This window comes from Gorilla gorilla, chromosome 13 (assembly GCF_029281585.2).
Source record: "Gorilla gorilla gorilla isolate KB3781 chromosome 13, NHGRI_mGorGor1-v2.1_pri, whole genome shotgun sequence".
Lineage (NCBI taxonomy): Eukaryota > Metazoa > Chordata > Mammalia > Primates > Hominidae > Gorilla > Gorilla gorilla.
In genome coordinates this window covers 65153308-65174626 of record NC_073237.2, presented here as the reverse complement: position 1 = coordinate 65174626, position 21319 = coordinate 65153308, and the positions used below count along the sequence as shown (strand labels likewise).

Genomic DNA, 21319 nt, shown 5'->3' with positions numbered 1-21319 from the left:
GCTCAAGTGCTTAAGTTTCCAGTCAGGGATTTTTTTTTTTTTTTTTTTTTATGACAGAGTCTTACTCTGTTGCCCAGGCTGGAGTACAGTGGTGCAATAACAGCTCACTGCAGCCTCAACCACCCAGGCTCAAGCCATCTGAGCCTCTGAGTAGCTGGGACTACAGGTGTGTCACTGCACTTGGCTAATTTTAATTTTTTTTGTAGGGATGGGGTCTCACTAGTATTGCCCAGGCTGGTCTCGAACTCCTGGGCTCCAACAGTCCTCCTACCTCGGCTTCCAAATATGCTGGGATTATAGGTGTGAACCACCACACCTGGCCTCTAATCAGCTTTCTAGTCTCCCACTCAAGCCTTAGTTGAGCAGACAAATGAAGATTTCCAAAAATCTGAAGAAAACCTCCAGTATAGAACATGTAGACTACAAAGAGAAAAAGGCAGCCTGGATGAAAACTGAGGCTAAAAAGGGAGAAGAAACAAAATTCAGGGCAAAACAAAAAACATAATCCTAATATCTTCAGGAACAAAGAGAAATTACAATCATGAAAAAAGGAAAGATCGCTAAAAAATAAAATCTCAGCAAACAAAAAAGATTCTTATAAAACATGGTAATGGAAATTAAAAACTCAGTGGAAGGATTAGGAGATGAAGTTGAGGAAATCTCTCAGAAACTAGGACAGAAACATAAATAGATGGGACCGAAGACAGAAAAGTAGAGAAAATTGGAAGACAAATCCAGGATATTCTATATGCATAAAAGGAATTACAAAAAGGAAAAAGAAAATAGAGAGGAGGAAATAAGAAAATAGTTAAGAAAATTTCCCCAAACTCAAAACATGAGTTTGCAGGTTGAAAAGGTCCCCTGAGTGCTTAGCATGCTGGCTGAAAATAGACCTGCACCAAGGCCTAGCATCATGAAATACTGAGACTCTGAGAGAAAATCAAAGAGTTTACAGGTTTCTGCAATAATAATAATAATAGGAAGAAAGAAAGAAAGGAAGGAAGGAAGGAAGGAAGGAAGGCAGGCAGGCAGACAGGCAGGCAAAGAAAGCAAGCCATTTACAGAAGATCAGGAATCAGAACAGCACTGGATTTCTCAATGGTAATTGGAAACTAGAAGACAATGGAGCCAAGCCTTCACCATGTTGAAAAAAAAAACCCAAAATATTTGCAATCTAGAATTCTATACCAGTTAATCTATCAATCAAGTGTTAGGGTTAGAATAAAGACTTAAGACATGCAAGATCTCAAATATTTTGCCTGCAATGAATATTTTTCATACTGGAGGATTTTCTTCTGGAAAATGTGTTCCACCAAAATGAGGGAGTAAACCAAGAAAGAGGAAGAAGCAAAGAGGAAGATGTAGGAGATGACAAACAACGGAACTGATACAGACAAGAGGTGACTAGAATCCCCAGAATGATGGGGCAGAGAGGCCCCAAAGTAACATTTGTACATCAGATCCTAGAGGGCAACCAGTTCAGTCCAGGCTGGTCAGAAGTGTCTGGCGGAAATTTCTGAAGACAATAAAAGGAACAGAACCTCATGCACTTAAATGGTTTGTGAAGCAATGAAGACACTGGTGGAAAGCTTAGGGTTCCATTAAGGAAAAATACACAGAAAACTAAGCAAACCGAAGAACAAGGCAGTTATTTATTACAATAAAAACAAAAAGTCACACAGGAAAGGAAACTGAAACATAGTATATGACACTATTCACACAGCCATAATAAAACACTCAATATCGATCGGACTACAGTCAAGATGTAACTATACAGGGAAACTGGAAGGGTGTAGGAGGAGGGGGTGGGAACAGTACACATACGTGGTATGTGTGGGGTGGAGAAAAGACAGCTAAATCTTCGTCTTCTATAGTGGGCAGTTATTAGCTAATGCCTATACCCAACAGATCAAGCAATAACATTATAAGCACGTTATTTAGAAAAACCAAAGTAATTGACAAAGGAATCAGCTCAAAGAGTTGAAGGTGATTGCACATGGAGACGTAGGGGGAGGTGGACTACGGCTTGCTCTTTTTCTTAACACATGTTACACGACTATTTGTTAAACTCTGGGCATAGAATTTTGTTACAAAAATAATTTATAAATTTTAAAATCAATCAATACACTTTTTAATAAATAAAAGGGCTGGATGACATGATGGCCAAAGTTCCCTCTCATCTCCAAAGCTCTGTGATTCTTTCAGGATGAGTTTTACCACTTAGGCTGGAAAGGCAGGAGGGTGAACATGGAAAAGGCGAAGGCTCGACCGGTTCCCTAAATGAGCTTTGACCTCGCCTTCGAATACCTGGCCTCTGTCCTGTCACAACTCAGTGACCACACAGAAAGCAGCAGGTGAGGGTGGTTGGAATTAGGAGGACACCAACTGAAATGCACTCATATATAAATAAAAGACAAAAAATCTTCTCCCAGACAAAGTGCTTAGTCAGAACCATTCTTCCAGTGTGATGAGAAGCAATGAAAGAAAAGACAGAGAAACTCTACCATTATTTTTTTCCCCATGTAGCCTTCAGGATGAAATTTGCATTATAGCCAAATCCTTCATTTTGAAAACAAATCTGGTCATTTTTAAGTTATTTGTGACCTTCCACACACTAATTTTTAATAGGGCTGGCTGGAAAAATAATGAGCTCCATTACTTCATTACACATGTCACCTTTATTACTTTATCCTTGAAAACAGGTTATTAAATGATTCAATTTTAGATTAATATCATTCTGAATGGAGAGTTTAACGTTGTCTCCTAGTTCCCTCCTTACACACCTAATTCTCCTGCACCCATAACTATCATGAACTAAATGCAAAGGCAGGTTGTGGTAGAGGCGTTTGGTCTGTCTGTGGGGAGGCTGGGCCAGCTTGGTGCTGTGAAGTGAATGAGTCCTCAGCAGCAGGTTTATGTTAGTGGACTTCCCCAGTGAAATTCCTTCCCTCCCAAATCAACAAGTCATTTAAATTACAGGAGATAAGGCTCACTACTGTGGTGATGACTCCACAGATAACAGAAGGATTAAACAGAGGATGTCGGGACCAACTTTCTACTTGCCTTGGAAGAAATTGTTTGTTACTCTTCCTGTATGTTTGAAGTATATCAGAGAAACAAAAATGAATCTTGGGATTCTTGCAGACCCCCCAGCTAGAGGGCCTCTGGGTGGAGGAGACATGGCCAGAACTGGTAACATGAACCTGGAAGTTCACCTGTTACAGATCCCAGGCCCACACAGGGAACACTACTTTGTACACAACACAAGAGCTAGGCTCAGAAGGCAAAAGGAAATACAGTGGTTGGGCCAAAGGGAAACGTCTCGAAGAGAGGCCATGGCAGGGAAGGCAGCTGAATGGGTATGGACAAGCTCCTGGGAAGGGTGCTGCCCTGTGTGAGGCTGCTGGCCAGGGGCTCTCTAGGGTGAGACGAAATTTGCATAAGGCCAGCTTTACCCAAGAGTGCAACTGTCACGGGGACAAACCAAACAGCAGAGTGAAATGGTCAGGGTGGAGAGGGGGACTCTCAGGGCTCAGAAGGACCAAACTGACCTTTAAGCAAAGAGGGGGAGTCAGTGGAGGCCAAGGAATCTGAAAGAGAATTACCCTGCTTGACTACAGAACCAAGGATCTCTGTAGACTCAGGGAGGTCACGAATAGCTGCTGGGCAGAAATGTATGTTGGCTTCAGGTCAGAGGAACCACACTGGGAAGCAGGTTTGGGGCTGGCTGAAGCATTTCCCAGAGGTGTTGCTAACCTAAAATACCTTTGTTAAATGAAGTTTAGCCTAAAGCTGCCTCCTTACATATTTAAGTTTGGCCTAAAGGTTTTTCTGTACATCGATAACTACAACAAGCGGAAGTGTAAACCAACCATAGTTTACATTTGTGCCAACCACTGAGTCTTGGCCAATCAAATGTAGCCAACTGTTCGGACCGTGTTCAAATAAGGCAAACGCCGAGCTCTGACCAAGCCAATAGTTTCTTTTATTTTATTTTATTTTTATTTTTTTATTATACTTTAAGTTTTAGGGTACATGTGCACATTGTGCATGTTAGTTACATATGTATACATGTGCCATGCTGGTGCGCTGCACCCACTAACTCGTCATCTAGCATTAGGTATATCTCCCAATGCTATCCCTCCCGCCTCCCCCCACCCCACAACAGTCCCCAGAGTGTGATATTCCCCTTCCTGTGTCCATGTGATCTCATTGTTCAATTCCCACCTATGAGTGAGAATATGCGGTGTTTGGTTTTTTGTTCTTGCGATAGTTTACTGAGAATGATGGTTTCCAGTTTCATCCACGTCCCTACAAAGGACATGAACTCATCCTTTTTTATGGCTGCATAGTATTCCATGGTGTATATGTGCCACATTTTCTTAATCCAGTCTATCATTGATGGACATTTGGGTTGGTTCCAAGTCTTTGCTATTGTGAATAATGCCGCAATAAACATACGTGTGCATGTGTCTTTATAGCTGCATGATTTATAGTCCTTTGGGTATATACCCAGCAATGGGATGGCTGGGTCAAATGGTATTTCTAGTTCTAGATCCCTGAGGAATCGCCACACTGACTTCCACAATGGTTGAACTAGTTTACAGTCCCACCAACAGTGTAAAAGTGTTCCTATTTCTCCACATCCTCTCCAGCACCTGTTGTTTCCTGACTTTTTAATGATTGCCATTCTAACTGGTGTGAGATGATATCTCATAGTGGTTTTGATTTGCATTTCTCTGATGGCCAGTGATGATGAGCATTTTTTCATGTGTTTTTTGGCTGCATAAATGTCTTCTTTTGAGAAGTGTCTGTTCATGTCCTTCGATAAAAACCCTAGAAGAAAACCTAGGCATTACCATTCAGGACATAGGCGTGGGCGAGGACTTCATGTCCAAAACACCAAAAGCAATGGCAACAAAAGACAAAATTGACAAATGGGATCTAACTAAACTAAAGAGCTTCTGCACAGCAAAAGAAACTACCATCAGAGTGAACAGGCAACCTACAACATGGGAGAAAATTTTCGCAACCTACTCATCTGACAAAGGGCTAATATCCAGAATCTACAATGAACTCAAACAAATTTACAAGAAAAAAGCAAACAACCCAAGCCAGTAGTTTCTGTGCCTCACTTCGGTTTTCTGCAGGCCACTTTCCTTTTGCCGTCCATAAATCTTCTTCCACCACGTGTCGGCGCTGGAGTCTCTCTGAATCTGCTATATGATTCTGGGGGCTGCCCGATTCACATATTGTTCACTGCTCAAGTAAACTCCTTTAAATTTAATTCAGCTGAACTTTTTCTTTTAACACCTTTAAGGCAAAAAGTCACTTTTGCTTAGGGCCTGTCCAGGCATGTCTGAAGTATGAGAAAGGAACTGAGGTCCTGTTTTCCTTACTAGAATCTGAAAACATATCTACTTTGCTATGGTTTTATATTTCTGGCATTACATGTTATGTCCTCTTAATTTCTTCAAAGAGTCCAGCTGTGTCTCAGCTGAACCACAGACAGGTGCTGTTTCACTACTCAGAAAGAACAGAGATGGGAGAAGAGTTTATTTCCAAAGAACTTTTATATCCTAGTGTGGGTAAGAATTTCTTAAGGAGCTTGCCAAAATGCAGACTTCAGGGCTCCATTTCTAGAGGTAGGTACCCTGATGTAGGAGCTAGTCACACTGAGAAGCATTTCTCTAGAGGCTCCACGAAGGAGGGCAGAGAACTGAAGAGTGTCTACAAAGGTACATCCACTACCAGCAAACCATTCTTCCAGAGACATAGCACTAGTGTTTTAAGTCAAGGGAAATAAAGATGTGGTGTTTTAGTTCTAGAATTAAGAGGCAAAGAATGGATAAAGAAGTCTTTTTTTTTTTTTTGTCAGTTAAAATATTCAAAAATTGGCCAACAGTTTTCCCACTTTTTTTGGCAATATGATTTATCCATAAACTAAATCGATTTAAAAATCTTAGTAACACACAAAAAGTACCTAGAAATATTATCTCACATGAATTCCTCAGAAAATGTGAATGTTCTTTGAATTAATGCTGAATCCTAAATTATTCTTCATATAATGTCAGATATCTGAAAAATTCACTTCAATTTCCTGCCCTGGCAGAAATATATGAGGGATCATTTGAAGAGCTAATCACTTCAGAAGTAATTCTATAATTTGTCAAAAAGGAAAAAAGACATCTGGCAAAATCCAGGTGCAGACTAATGTGATGTAAATCCATGTTTTTTCTTCTATTTTTTTTTCTGGGGGGTGGGGAGGAAAAACTAAACTAACAGGCATATTATAAAGCTTCTGCAGGTTCCTTTTTTTTTTTTGAGGCAAGGTCTCGCTCTGTTGCCCAGGCTGGAGTGCAGTGGCATGATCACAGCTCACTGAAGCCTGGAACTCCTGGATTCAAGCAATCCTCCCATCTTAGCCTCCCAAGTAGCTGGGACTACAGGCACGTGCCACCATGCTCAGGTGTGTTTGTTGTTGTTGTTGTTGTTGTTGTTGTTGTTGTTGTTGTTGTTGTTTTGGTAGAAATGAGGTCTTGCTAAGCTGCCCAGGTTGGTCTCGAACTCCTGGGCTCAAGAGATCTTCCTGCCTCACCTCCCACAGTGCTGGGATTAGAGGCATGAGCCATCACTCGCAGCCAGGTTCCAACTTTTTCAGCATGCGCCTCAGGCACAACTGGAGAGAGATGTGACACCACTCAGGTTCACTGGTAATGCCGGCATGCCTATAATGGTTCTGGTTTTTAAAATGGAATATCCTTCTTTCAAGAGACTGAAGAATAAGGAAGGTTTTTGCTTCTCTAAACATGTGGTATCATTTGCTTGATGACTTCGTTTCTTGACACTTGGGAAAAGGTGACTAAATCCTTTCTTTACTAAGAATGAAAGAATGTGACCACATTTTCCCCTCATTCTGTGTTTGCTCCAGACTAAGAAAGATTCAGATAAGATGTCGCAGGGGTGGTGGGTTCACAAATGATGTATTGGTAATAAAGCAGAAGTGTTTTGTAAGGGCATGGGTGATGGCTATCTGCTCCCAAACTGTGTCACCTGCCTTATCAGAGGGAGTCTCACCTGGGTTCCTCAAGCTTACAAGCCTCTTTGAGGAATTCTCAAACTAAAGATCTATCCCATGTGTCTAGAATTAGCTAAGACATTTCTATGAGTATTTACAACCAGCACAGTACCAGGGAATGCATTACTGATTGTCAGACAGACTTATTGGTAAATACTGGAGTCTAATTGCACAGATCATTAAAAAATTTATGGCTACTTTACATAGTACTATTACATTGGCATGATAATAAATTGGTTCCATGATTACTTCTATAAAAGCCTAAATTAATTCCTGTTCTTGCACTCACAGTACCTTTGTAAAGCTTTGATCCTTTCCTCTCTCTCTCTTTTAAAAAAGATCCTGTGTCTATCTAGCTTTTGCTCGATGTGTTGTGGTTGTTTTTATCCTATCTCAACTCTACTTTGCAATGCTGGGGCCCAGAGTTGCAAACGATATCCCATAGGCCCCTTGACTAGGTCCTGTCAGTCAAGGCATTGCAGGAGTTGGATGAGAAGGTGGCAGGAGGACAGAAGCTGCTGGCTTTCTGCTCTCATTTATCCTTCTTCCATTTCAGGGCAGTGTCTCTGGAGGTGGCTATGTTCTTGCACTATCCCAGCTCTTCAGGTAGCATCCTCCGCCACTGTCCCTTCTCCAAGGCGGCAGCAGGTATCGTGGCAGAGCTCATGGTGGGAGCTCCCTCCTGCAGTTATTTACCTGAGTTTCAGGAATTTCCCCCTTCAGTCTTCCAGCCTCCCCACACTCTGTAACCAACTCCCTTTGAAATTCCAAGTGTGTTTTCCGTTTCCTGAAAGGACTCTAACAAAGCACTCCATGATGGCTTTTTGCCAAAAACATCATGCCCCTTACAGTGAGACTTATGCGGCAGCTGCAAGGTATTAGTGTCTCAAATCACTTGGTTATTTTATTTCAACAAATGTTTTATGGGGCTTACTATGTGCCAGAAGGTATAAATGCTTTCTAATTGTTATTTCATTTAATCTTTATAACAACTCTTTGGAGGCAGTAGTATAGTAATTCACACTTTACAAATGAGGAAACTGAGGCACATGAAGAGCAAGTAACTTGCCCAATGTTAGATCACTAGAAGTGGCAGTTTGAGAGCTAATGTCCTAAGGGATGATTTAGCAAGACGCATGAGCATCTTTACCCACCACCATCTGAGGTGGTAGGGGTAGGAAGGTCTGTTTGCAAGGCAGGAGTCAGCAGATTAAGAAACATAAAAGAACAGGCTGGGCGTGGTGGCTCATGCCTGTAATCCCAGCACTTTTGGAGGCTGAGGCGGGCAGATCAAGAGGTCAGGAGATCGAGACCATCCTGGCTAACACGTTGAAACCCCAAACCCCATCTCTACTAAAAAAAAATTAGCTGGGCGTGGTGGCACGCACCTGTAGTCCCGGCTACTCGGGAGGCTGAGGTAGGGGAATTGCTTGAACCCGGGAGGTGGAGGTTGCAGTGAACCGAGATCGCGCCACTGTACTCCAGCCTGGGTGACAGAGACTCTGTCTCAAAAAACAAACAAACAAACGAAAAACCATAAAAGAACAAAGAGTCTGGAGAGGTCGTCTTCAATGTTTAGCATCAACGAGTGCATCGTCCTACGACGGGCTGTGTAGCCCTAGACTGGTGTCTAGGTATGGCAGGTAGCTGCGAAGTTCACAGCAGGTAACACAGCTGTGCTGTCTTTCCCTTGAGATTAGGGTTAGGGGAATGGAATCACTAGGAAGTTTTTGCAACTAGCTGTTCTCCTTTCATTTTGTAAATATTAAAGATTCCTGCTGACCTTGCTGTATCAACAGAAGATATAGGATTTTCTAAACCCAGCAGGAACATATCTAATAAAAGTCTTTTCTCGATGATTACGTAGTGATTTGGAGTCCACCTGGAGAGTTGGAAATAACAACTTGAGGAAATAGCTATTTTAGGTTTCTTATAAATTTAAATTAATGTTAAATTTTTAAAGTGTTTGAACATTCTGTCCCTAACATCTTTGAAGATGAAAATCCTCACTCAAAATCCCATGGAAAAAGAAAAGGCAAAAAGATGAAGAAGAGAACTTGTATGGATGTCACCAAATTTCCATTAAAAGCATCATCTAAAACCTATCATCTGAAGCTGTATATTCTATATCAGTGCTGTAGCTGGAAGTCATGCCTCCACTTTTTAGCCATGTGGTCTTGAGAAAGTTACCTCATGTTGCTAAACATCAATTTCCTCATGTGTAAGATGGAGACCATAAATATAATAACTTTACAGAATTGCTGTGAGAATTAAATCACTTGATATGTATAAAGGGCTTAACATGGCCCTTAATAAGGTCCAATAATTAGCTGCTATTGTATTCGATTATTATTGGTGGTTTGAAGTAGGACTAATATTATGATAGAAAAGTTGCCCTTGAAATGCTGTTTTTAATAAGCAAAATTCACCAATAACTGGTAGAACAAATACTATAGGTAGACATTAACATAAGCCCATTGGCTGGGCGCGGTGGCTCACACCTGTAATCCCAGCACTTTGGGAGGCTGAGCAGGGTGGATCACTTGAGGTCAGGAGTTCGAGACCAGCCTGGCCAACATGGTGAAACCCCGCCTCTACTAAAAATACAATAACTAGCCAGGAGTGGTGGCGGGTGCCTGTAATCCCAGCTACTCAGGAGGCTGTGGCAGGGGACTCACTTGTACCCTGGAGGCGGAGCTTACAGTGAGCTGAGATGGCACCACTGCACTCCAGCCTGGGCCACAGCGCGAGACTCTCTCAAAAAAACCCAAAAAACCAAAACATAAGCCCACAACTTTGCCTGCTAGAAATATTTTAGTTATTAAGCAGCAAAAAAAAAAAAAAAAAAAAAGTCTCAAACACAGGACCAGGACTCATGTTAGGAAAAAACCAACCAACCAACCTTGTATGTTTTTGGAGGCTATGATGCAGGTGTGGTACAGTGGAAGAGACAAGAGGCTTAGACCCTAGAGACCTGTGTTCAACTGAAGTCTTACTAACACGCTCAGATATATCATGTAAGGTTTCTGCATTTCCATTTTCTGATATTTTAGACAAATCTAAAGAAAGATCTCTAATCATTGGGATGGCTCTACTTGCATGTCTGTAAACCTTAGTGGTAAGCAATTTGTGGTGAAGGGCTTCTGGTTAGAGTGTTTCCGCCCCTGTTCCAGGTTTATGACACTGTAATGGCAGGAGGAAGAGGGCACAAGACTGTTAGATCTGATGGATTAGCCTCTGAGATCTAGAATGTTGGACTCATCATTTAGGGAGCCTTTCCTAATTTTCCCTCTACGTGCAAATGACCAGCGGCTTTTTCTCTGACATTTTTGCCCTTCTCACAATACTGCAAATGTCTGCAGGGTGAGCCCAACTGTTAGAAATAGCCACCAACCAAACCTGAGACTGGATAGAGTGGTGACACTGGTAAGACATCTTTGATGGGGAAAGCATAGGTGCACTGGAATGAAGTGTGACTTTCAATTCCTTATGCATAACCAGAGCTTTGGCTTTGCTACCAACTACGCAGGAAATCATGAAAATATTCATAAGTGTAACCTATTTCTACAACATTAAATGAAATTGTTCTTAACTTTGAGGTAAAACACATTTGCCTCTATATTTCTTAGTGCTCAATTTATACCTCTTTTTAAAAGAACAGACTTCTTACTAGTAAAGAAAAATGCAAGTATCAAAAATTCAGAACTTAAATGTTACTAGTTAACTAGGAAGCAATGCCCATGACAGTTTCTCTTTTTCCTATCATCTGCATGCTCTAACACAAGACTGCACAGTGCAACTTGTGAAAATATGTACTCCCAATCAGTAGGTTAGATACATACTTTTAAGATGATACTATTTTTTTTTCTTTCCTTCCTAGCCAATTTTTGGAGTACATTAAAAAAAGAATGGGTTGCTATTAGAGTTTTTGAAGTTACAAGGAATAATCCTTTAAAAAAAGGAATAATTCTAAGAGACAGCAGTTTCCCACTGCAGTATATAATTTAGGTGTGGAGGCATCCAGGCACTAATCAATACCTTGCCAACTTAAGGATTCTAAAAAGACTGACAGAATGACAACTGCTAGTTGAAGTATTTGCAGCTTATTTTAGCACAGATACGTATAACATAATGTCAAAATCGGAAAACAGACCACTTTGCCTGAACAGAAAAATGATTCATAAAGAGAAAAATCTCACATGTAAATTATAACATCAATATTCAACATATTTTCTTTTTCTTTTTTTTTTTCTTTTCAATGCATTTTCTTTCCAGGCTCTCTGGATTAGGTTTTGAAACTCAGTTGGCCAGATGAGATTTAGAGTAGTGTCTATTTATTGCCACATAGGACTAGGTGGGCTCTAAAGGAAAAAATGATAGAAACAAAAATATGACAATTTTTTTTTTTTTAGGTTTGCTGGTGAAGTTTGCCAGTTGAATAATGAGGGTTGGGCACAGTGGGTCAGGGAAATAGGGATATTGACTCCTGGGAGTTCTCAAACTGTTGTCTTTAAGATTTTTTAGCACCTTCATGCCTCTTTTCCTTATGATTTCCCTAAGTCTGTGATTAAGACCTGAGGCCCTTCTGTCAGCTTCTTGTACACATCAAGGCTAAAAGCAGACATACCTACAGGAGCAGGCAGGTGACAGCACAGATGAATGAGGAATAGGGTGGTCACCTGGGGGGGTCTCAGGTTTTCCCCACCAGCTGATAAATGCCAGGAGGAAACAGAGCCAAAATTATATGGTGACGAAGACACTGATATTGCAAAAGAATCTGGGTATTTTAGCGAAGTTGTTTGGTTTTTAAAGGGTGGCTCATTGAAACAACATTCTAGGCTCACTGAAATGCTTTTGTCTGGGTTGCATCTCATTGGCAGGCACCAGCTTGACTGTGGGTCCTGCTACAGCGCTGCTGGTGGCTCAGTTTGGTGGCATGTTCCAGGATGGATTTCCTGGTGCCAGCCTGGAGCCCATGCCCACTGCCTTTCCACAGACTTTGTAGGCACCCAATTCCCTAGATTAAATTCCTTTCTGGTTAAGATGAAGTGGTTTCTTGTTCTTGCAAGTGAACCTTGATTGATAGTGAAATATAAGATATCAAATTGCATTTTGGAGATACAGTGCCAAAGAAGATTAAAACAATGCACTTGTTTTAAATAAATATTTAAAAGAAAGGAAAAATATCATAGATAACTTTTTATTTTCCCCCTCCAAATCTATATGCTAGTCAGTATCGGTGTAAATAAAAGTATCAAGAATGACAGCACAGCTCTGGGAGCATGCGGAGGTGGAGCATGCAGAGGTAGCTTCCAGGATGGCCAGGAACGATTGGGAGTCAGGAGGAGGCCCTGCCAGGCCCCGGGAAAACCTTATGAATACCCAAGAGTCTAATACCCCTGGTCAAGAGACTGGATACTTACCACCACCACCACCACTGCTACCAAAACACAAAACAAAACAAAACCCTTTTATTGTTGGCTGAAAATCTCACGAAATGATTGAAGAGCACATCCGATTATATACCCCAATAATTATCACGACAGCAAACGGTAAGAAATCACCATGGCTTCACATGAGAATTGTTTTTGACCTTGCTAAGAACTTCCTGCAACCTTCCAGCTATCTTTTGAACTGCTATTTATATTTGAGAGCAAAAGAACTTTATATAGACCCATGTGTTCAGCTGCACCAAACAGACAGGAAAGGCCGTTGCTTGACTAATTTACATACCAGGTTTAAACATTTGACATTAATATTAAGTATTACACATTAATTTAAGTCATTTTAAATTTCTCCAATCCAAGGAAACTGACCAAATCAAATAACTTTGTATAGTTTAGATGAGTTAAATAATTTTTAATAGAGCCTTATTTGTTGGCCCTTAGAGCAGAACAGTGCAAACTCAGGCCCAGCTAAGATTTGCGGCTCACCTTGCTACCCACTTGATCTACTTTTCTGGACCTAGACTGGCCGCCTAACCTCCTGCCTACCTAATCTTGTATCTAGCTGAGGGAGGAGGAAACAGCAACAAAAAAGAATTCCTATAGCAGGTCCGACTAGCAAACTTTAACTTGCCAAAAGACTAAGCTAGACTCTATGGATATCCATATATTAAAAATAAATCTACCTTATTGATTCCTCTTCCTGGAAATCAACCGAACTGCTAGCCTGGAGATGGAAAATGACTTAAAGCATAAGGAATTCTTCACCTGCATAAATCTAATCTTGATTATTGAGAGCTAGGTTTCAACAAGAACTAGTCTAACATTTAACAGAGAATTGTAATTTTACTTATTTTTTTAAATTTGTTTCTATTTTTATAACACTTCATAGAACTTATAAAACAGTGCTTATATAAAAATTCACACAAAGTTGCTAGAGAGCATACAATTCCCAAAAATTTTATAGGTTACATGAGATATTTTGATTACAGGCATGCAATGAATAATAATCATATCAGGGCAAATGGGGTATCCTGACTTCTGCTTCTGATGTTGTGTCTCCTTCTCTGACTCTCACCCTTCTTCTGTCTTCCCCTTACAAGAACCCTGTGATTATATTGGGCCTATCTGGATAATTCAGGATAATCATCCCATTTCAGGATCTTTAATTTAATCCCATTTGTAAAGTCCCTTTTGCCATATAAGGTAACATATAACATATTCACAGGTTACAGGAATTAGGATGTGGACAGCTTTGGGGGAGCCATTATTCTGTTTACCATAGTCACTAAGATCACACATACCAAAAGAGAATATTACAATATCTTTGCAGCTACATGTGTAATATTAACTAAGAGTGCTCACTCTGAAGAAACCCATTCCTAAAAAATTTACCAAAATAAAAATGATGAAAGATTTGTCTTCTTCCATTGAGCCAAGTATATAATTTCTACATGACATAATGATCAACTGTAAAGAAAAATCATGAGGGTTTTCCCTCCAATGTTCTTTTGCCACAGTAAAAATCAAGCATGTTCTCTCTCCGACTTATGAGGCAGATGACAGGCACATCCTGGTTGTTAGAGACGTGTCCTCATTCAGAGATACTGGTTCAGGCCTGATGTTGATGTGGTAACAGCCTGATGGGTTATTTGACTGCACTAAGTATTACCTGTTTGAATAGAGTGTAGGCCTGTCGTGTGGATAGTGCTCATTGGCGTATAAGGAAGAAGATGAAATTGTGGTTGCCAAGGAAGCAGCTTCAAACAGTGATGGAGTGCTAGGCACCAGGTCTGGCCTGTGTCGGGATCCCAGGGCTAGGAACGAAAGCAACACACACATTCATGAATCTCAAGAATAAATGCAGCTTTAGTATCTATAATAATCGAAATGAGTCAAAAGCATTCATTTTACCTATCAGGCTGCAAATTCAATTATGAATTAACTGCACTTTTTTTTCTGAATTACAGCAGAAATGTAAAATAGCTTCTTGCAAACAGGTTAAACAGGAAGGAAATTGCATTAATTTACAAAATGGCTCATGGAAATGACATTATGAATGTTCTTTTAAAAACCTAATAAAGTGATTTACTATTTCACAAAGATGGCATAAAAAAACTCATAGGAGTTTAAGCAGACAATTTGACAGAGATTAAAAGGATGACTGGCAAGTGTATAAACAGACAGTGAACCGTTTTGCCCTCCCTGTGATATGCACATATCTATGATTCTCAGGTTGGATCTAAGAACCCAGGCTTTTCAAGAGCCAGGAAACAAATACTTCAACAGACTAACAGTCAGCTCTACCTTAACCCCATCTGAGCCCATAAATACTTTTAAACATTATCCAGGACTCTTATTGACATATTTTAACAGCAAAGCTGCCTTTTTTAAAAATGAGAAAACACTTATTTTTTCTTTAAAACTTAGGGGCCCATGAAATTACTTATGCGAGAGCCCATCCTTGTGAGGAAAGAGGAATGTTCAAGGCTGAGCAGTAACCCCTGCCCATCTCTCTGGAGTCTATGTGGATTCTTTCCATCACTCCCCCAAGACTGACCTAAAATAGATGCTAATAAATACAATTATAACTTTAAGGTGTTCCTGGTATTCCTTTATAGGCACAACGAATTCAAAATTAGAGATTTTTAGTGTGTAAATATAAACCGACCCTAACAGGGATTCTCGTATGAGTGTGAGGTTTTGGATTTTGGATGTGAAGGGTATAGATGGTGGGGTAGGAAGCAACATGGAGGGAAGCCAGGCAAGCACAGGAAAGGCTGGACTCTGGTCTGGGAAATCAGACGACACACTGGGGTGGTGGAGCTCTGCCTCCAATTCAAGTCAAAATAGAAAACTGCAGGGATGGATAAAAGATGATCATCATATAAAACCATGAATAACCAAAGTGCTCAATCTTCAAAAATTAGAAAGGCTTCAACTTTAATGTGACACCTGGCTTGCAATCTTCAATATTCTTGATCCCAACTTCTCATTAAATGGAAAGAAAAACATGAAAACTCTCCATAACATTGAAAACTGGGTGTCAAAAATAACCTGATATCATATTCCAATGAATTGCCACTCCTTATAAGGTAGGTGGAGCTGGTCTTCGACCTAGGTTTTGGGCATACCAGCTTTACTTCACAAAGTAGACATGGCCGGAGTGACAGAGCAAAACACATCTGTCCAGTGACTCAGTCTCAGGTCACACATCATTGGGAAGGTGACCCCTCAACCCATGAGGAGCAGTTCTTGGAGGGAGAGAATTGTTTCCTCATGCTCCCATATGTTTTTTTCTAAAGCCAGTGTGGTAGGTAGAACTCTAAGATGACCCGTAATGACCCACACTCTTGTAAATTCTCCCTTTGTTGTGGGGCCTGCAGACATGATGAGCTGTTATTCCTATGGCTATGAGATGTGACCTAGCAAAAGGGATTTTGCAGATGTAACTCAGGTTGCCCTGAGTTGGCTAACACTGAGTTAGTCAAAGGGAAGATTATTCAGGGGAGCCTTACCTAATTGTACGAGCCCTTTAAATCTGGGTCTAGAGGTCAGAGACAAGAAATCAGAGAGTCAAAGTGTTGGGGCTGACTTGCAGGACATTCTGTGTTTGAAGACAGAGGGGCAGCATGGTAGGGAATGTGGATGGACCCCAGGGCTAAACATGGCTCTTGGCTGTCAGACAGCAAAGAAGCAGGGATCTCCACCCAACAGCTACAAGGAGCTGAATTCTGCCGACAACGTGAATGAGCTTGGAAGAGGATTCATCTTTAGCACTTCCTGATAAGAACTCAGCCCAGCTCAAAACAACCAGCTAGCATCATAATGACGGGATGAAATTCACACATAACAATATTAACCTTAAATATAAATGGGCTAAATGCCCCAATTAAAAGACAGACTGGCAAATTGGATAGAGTCAAGATCCATCAATGTGCTGTATTCAGGAGACCCATCTCATGTGCAGACTCACATAGGCTCAAAATAAAGGGATGGAGAAATATTTACCAAGCAAATGGAAAAAAAAAAAAAGGCAGGAGTTGCAATCCTAATCTCTGATAAAACAGACTTTAAACCAACAAAGATCAAAAGAGGCAAATAAGGCCATTACATAGTGGTAAAGGGATCAATGCAGCAAGAAGAGCTAACTATTCTAAATATACATGCACCCAATACAGGAGAACCCAGATTCATAAAGCAAGTTCTGAGAGACCTACAAAGAGACTTAGACTACCACACAATAATAGCAGGAGACTTTAGCACCCCACTGTCAATATTAGACAGATCAATGAGACAGAAATTAACAAGGATATTCAGGACTTGAACTCAGCTCTGGACCAAGCAGACCTAATAGACAGCTACAGTACTCTGTACCCCAAATCAACAGAATATACATTCTTCTCAGCACCTCATTGCACTTATTCTAAAATTGATCACATAATTGGAAGTAAAACACTCCTCAGCAAATGCAAAAGACCGGAAATCATAACGGTCTCTGAGACTACAGTGCAATCAAATTAGAACTCAGGATTAAGAAACTCACTCAAAACTGCACAACTACATGGAAACTGAACAACCTGCTCCTGAATAACTACTGGGTAAATAACAAAATGAAGGCAGAAATAAAGATGTTCTTTGAAACCATGAGAATGAAGACAACGTACCAGAATCTCTGGGACACATGTAAAGCAGTGTGTAGAGGGAAATTTATAGCACTAAATGCCCACAAGAGAAAGCAGGAAAGACCTGAAATTGACACCATAACATCAAAATTACAAGAACTAGAGAAGCAACAGCAAACAAATTCAAAATCTAGCGGAAGACAAGAAATAACTAAGATCAGAGCAGAACTGAAGGAGATAGATACACAAAAAACCCTTCAAAAAAATCAATGCATCCAGGAGCTGGTTTTTTGAAAAGATCAACAAAATAGATAGACCTCTAGCCAGACTAATAAAGAAGAAAAGAGAGAAGAATCAAATGGATGCAATAAAAAATGATATAGGGGATATCACCACTGATCCCACAGAAATACAAACTACCATCAGAGAATACTATGAACATTTCTATGCAAATACACTAGAAAATCTAGAAGGAAGGGATAAATTCTTTGGACCCTCCCAAGTCTAAACCAGGAAGAAGTCGAATCCCTGAATAAACCAACAACAAGTTCTGAAATTGAGGCAGTAATTAATAGGCTACCAACCAGAAAAAGTCCAGGACCAGACAGATTCACAGCTGAATTCTACCAGAGGTACAAAGAAGAGCTGATACCATTTCTTCTGAAACTATTCCAAACAATAGAAAAAGGGGGAATCCTCCCTAACTCATTTTATGAGGCCAGCATCACCCTGATACCAAAATCTGGCAGAGACACAGCAAAAAAAGAAAATTTCAGGCCAATATCTCTGATGAACATTGATGCCAAAATCCTCAATGAAATTCTGGCAAACCGAATCTAGCAGCACATCAAAAAGCTTATCCACCATGATCAAGTCGGCTTCATCCCTGGGAGGCAAGGCTGGTTCAACATATGCAAATCAATAAACTAACAGAATTTTAAAATAAGTTTATCCTATTTCCCAGACTACAGGCACCTGCAGTTTTGCATGTGCTATCAGAAAATCAGGTAGTATAGTGTGGGAGATGCCAGTGCAGGGGAGCTTGGGAGAAAGGGATGAATGTCTGCTAGGAATTGGAGACATCAATTCGGAGAGGATCAAAGGCACCTCTGTAACTCTCTTGCTGAAATCGTTAACTCCAGGTAAAAGTTGGTTTATGGGAAGATGAGAAAGAAAGAAACCAAACAGCACATATGGATAAGTGCTGCTGAAGAAGGAATAGAAATAACACCACATCCTAAAGACTCTGAGGAAAAGAAAACCCCTAGAAGAGGTCTTAACTTCTGTAGAAAGTAGAAGACATTTTCAGGAAATGCTAAGATTCTCCAAAGAATATACTAATAGAAAAATCTAAAATGTCATTCTCTCATATTTGATTAGAAGGGAAAAAACAAATGATTAACTTGGCAGATAAAGTATTTGATAAAATTCAGTACTCCTTCCTGATTAATTAAAAAAAAAAACTCTTAGCAAAGTAGGAATAAAAAAAGGAACTTCCTTGACTTGATTATGGGTATCAAATACAGCAAACTTCTTTTTCAACAGTGAAACATTAGAAGTACTCCCTTTAAAATCAGGACAAAGCAAGGCTGTCTACAATCACCACTTCTATTCATCATTGTACAAGAAGTCCTAACCAGCAAGTAAGAAAGAAAAAAAGACAAAAAGGATGTGAAGTCTATGTAATAGCAACAAATGGCCAGAAAACTCAATTCTTAAAAAAGATACTATTTTTAAAAATCCAGAAAAAAATCTATATCAATATCTCTGCATTTATCCAAGAAATAAATCTAACAAAAGGTATATGTACAAGCCACACAAGAAAAATATTACAAAACTTTATTTAAATTCATTAAAGCGCTCACTTTGGCAGCACATATACTAAAATTGGAATGATACAGAGAAGATTAGTATGGCCCCCGTGCAAGGATGACATGCAAATTTGTGAAACGTTCCATATTTTTCCTTTCTGCCTCTTTTCTTTCCTTCTCTTGGTATCTGCTCATGGTTATGAAGCTTTCAAAGTAAAGAACGTGTAGTACCTCCTGAGTATTACCAGTAGGTACCAAAAAATAAATCATTAAAGAAGACCTAAATGAAGAGACAACTTATTGTTACATTGAGTGTATGTGTGTGTATGTGTACTCATGCATATGTGTATGTGTACATGCACAGAATAAGGTCTAGAAGTAAAAGCAACACAATGTTAGTATTTGTTACCATCAGGTAGTGGAAGCAGACATTTTTCTTTTTGAATTAGTATTGTCTAATTTTTATTGTAAACCATAAATTGTATTTTTTATGTGGTAGTTAAAATGTGCATGAACTGCATCTTACTGTAGCTATCCTATTTATTTATTTATTTATTTGGGACAGAGTCTTGCTCTGTTGCCCAGGCTGGAATGCAATGGTGCAATCTCAGCTCACTGCAGCCTCTGCCTCCTGGGTTCAAGTGATTCTCATGCCTCAGCTTCCCAAGTAGCTGGGATTACAGGCGCCCGCTACCACGCCTGGCTAATTTTTTGTATTTTCAGTAGAGACAGGGTTTCGCCATGTTGGCCAGGCTGGTTTCGAACTCCTGACCTCAAGTGATCCACCCACCTTGGCCTCCCAAAGTGTTAGGATTACAGGCATGAGCCACTGCGCCCAGCCACTGTAGCTATCCTTTAAAAACTTAATTAATATATTTTATTTCTTAGAGCAGGTATTTTTAAATTTTTCTTCTGCAAATTTACTTGTATAAATAAATCACAAGAACGTTTGTCTTTTTAAAAAAGTTACATATCTTTACCTTCTTCATCAAGGCTGCTAAAACTTTGTCCTTCAGTCAGCAAATCTCGCTTCTCATCCTTCCACTCCTGGCTAATTGAGGACACAATTTCCTGTGAAGTCGCCTTTAGGGCAGCGATTGAATTGCACCGTTTCTTAGACGGTGAAGCCTTCAAAGCTAGACAGAAAGGAAAAGGACAAATACAGATATTTACTGTAAAATCACATTACTATTTTATTTAAAAGTGAATATTTTATTATTTATTAACATTTTAGTTATTATTTGAATAGAAGACAAGAGGCTTATTTTATATATATGGAAAGGGAGATGAACTTGTTTCATCTGATGAATACGATGAATTGGCTATATTATTTGTCCAAAATGACTTCACTTAAATCAGAATTTCCTAGAGCAAATTAAAAGTTAAAATTTCTCTCCAGATTTTGCAATAAAGTCTTACTTGAGGTAAAATTCAAATGTTTTATTGCTAAAGAATCATTCCCCCCTCTCCAAACAATGTTTTTCTAGTGCTGGGAGGAGGATGGGTGAGTTGATGTGAGTTGATAAGCACAGATGGTAAAGTATAGAGAATTCTCACGACCCTGGTTTTATTAACTTGGGACTGGGAATTTCTAAACATGCCAATGTTTAATCTTATACTCATGTTGCCCAATTTAGCCAAGTTACTTCTGGTTGCTTTTTTCTTTCTGTGACTTTCCACTGACATTTCCTACCCTTTAGCTCTTTTCTAGGTCATGGTTTTATGTCAGACGTATAATTCACTTCCAATCTTTGTCTAAACAGCAGTCTACAACTTCAGAAGTGTGTTGGGAACCTGAACTAATGAAAATGTACTTCACCATCAATCATGCTTGCTGAAGCCTGGGACTTCATGCAGGACACGTCCATGGAAGCTGCTTAAGCGGCAGCAAGGCCATCCTTATTTACATTCACTATTTGCTGCAATAATTCTTCTTGGCTTAATATTGCTAGAGAATTTCCTCGGAGGGAGGGGGAGAGGGAAGTTGAGGCCTCTTTATGTTTTCCCCTGAATATGTTTTTGGCAGTGTCTCTCTTCCTTTAGAAGTTTGCATAAAGGGGTAGCCTGATAGTAAGTGTATTAGAGTAATTGTGTTTAGCCTTGGGAATCTCAGAGCTTAGATTACACAGCTCATCTGGGGCCTTCCCAGAGGCTGCTTGCAAGAACTTAATTGGAGAAGGACTTTGGGGCACACAAATGAGAGAAGAATGGAGGACAATCTCTCCACTTAAAGAGAAGGGAAGGTTTATTTGTCCCTCGAGCAGTCTTAGAATCATAATAATATCATCATCCTAATAAATAACATTTGTGGAGGGCTTTAGAGTCTGGAATCCAACATTCACAATGCATATCTCAAACCAT

At 39.9% G+C, this 21319-nt stretch overlaps 1 protein-coding gene and 1 non-coding gene across 15 annotated transcripts in view; one reads left to right on the top strand and one right to left on the bottom strand.

The window, feature by feature from the left end:
* The window catches only part of PIP5K1B (phosphatidylinositol-4-phosphate 5-kinase type 1 beta), a 303947-nt gene that overhangs the window by 54962 nt on the left and 227666 nt on the right, over positions 1–21319 (bottom strand). For 12 of the 14 annotated variants that reach the window (XM_055350749.2, XM_019034010.4, XM_019034011.4 and 9 more), the window contains 2 exons: positions 19939–20094; positions 14195–14339 (listed from right to left, as the gene is read on the bottom strand). In XM_055350749.2, coding sequence (XP_055206724.2) covers positions 14195–14339; positions 19939–20094 — 301 coding nt within the window. Of the gene's footprint in view, positions 1–4676; positions 4837–14194; positions 14340–19938; positions 20095–21319 lie in introns of those variants that run through there. The other 2 variants (XM_055350740.2, XM_055350741.2) reach the window with 1 other exon arrangement.
* Positions 19005–19111, top strand: LOC115935954 (U6 spliceosomal RNA). The gene has a single exon (XR_004071537.2). It is a non-coding gene; the product is annotated as a U6 spliceosomal RNA (small nuclear RNA).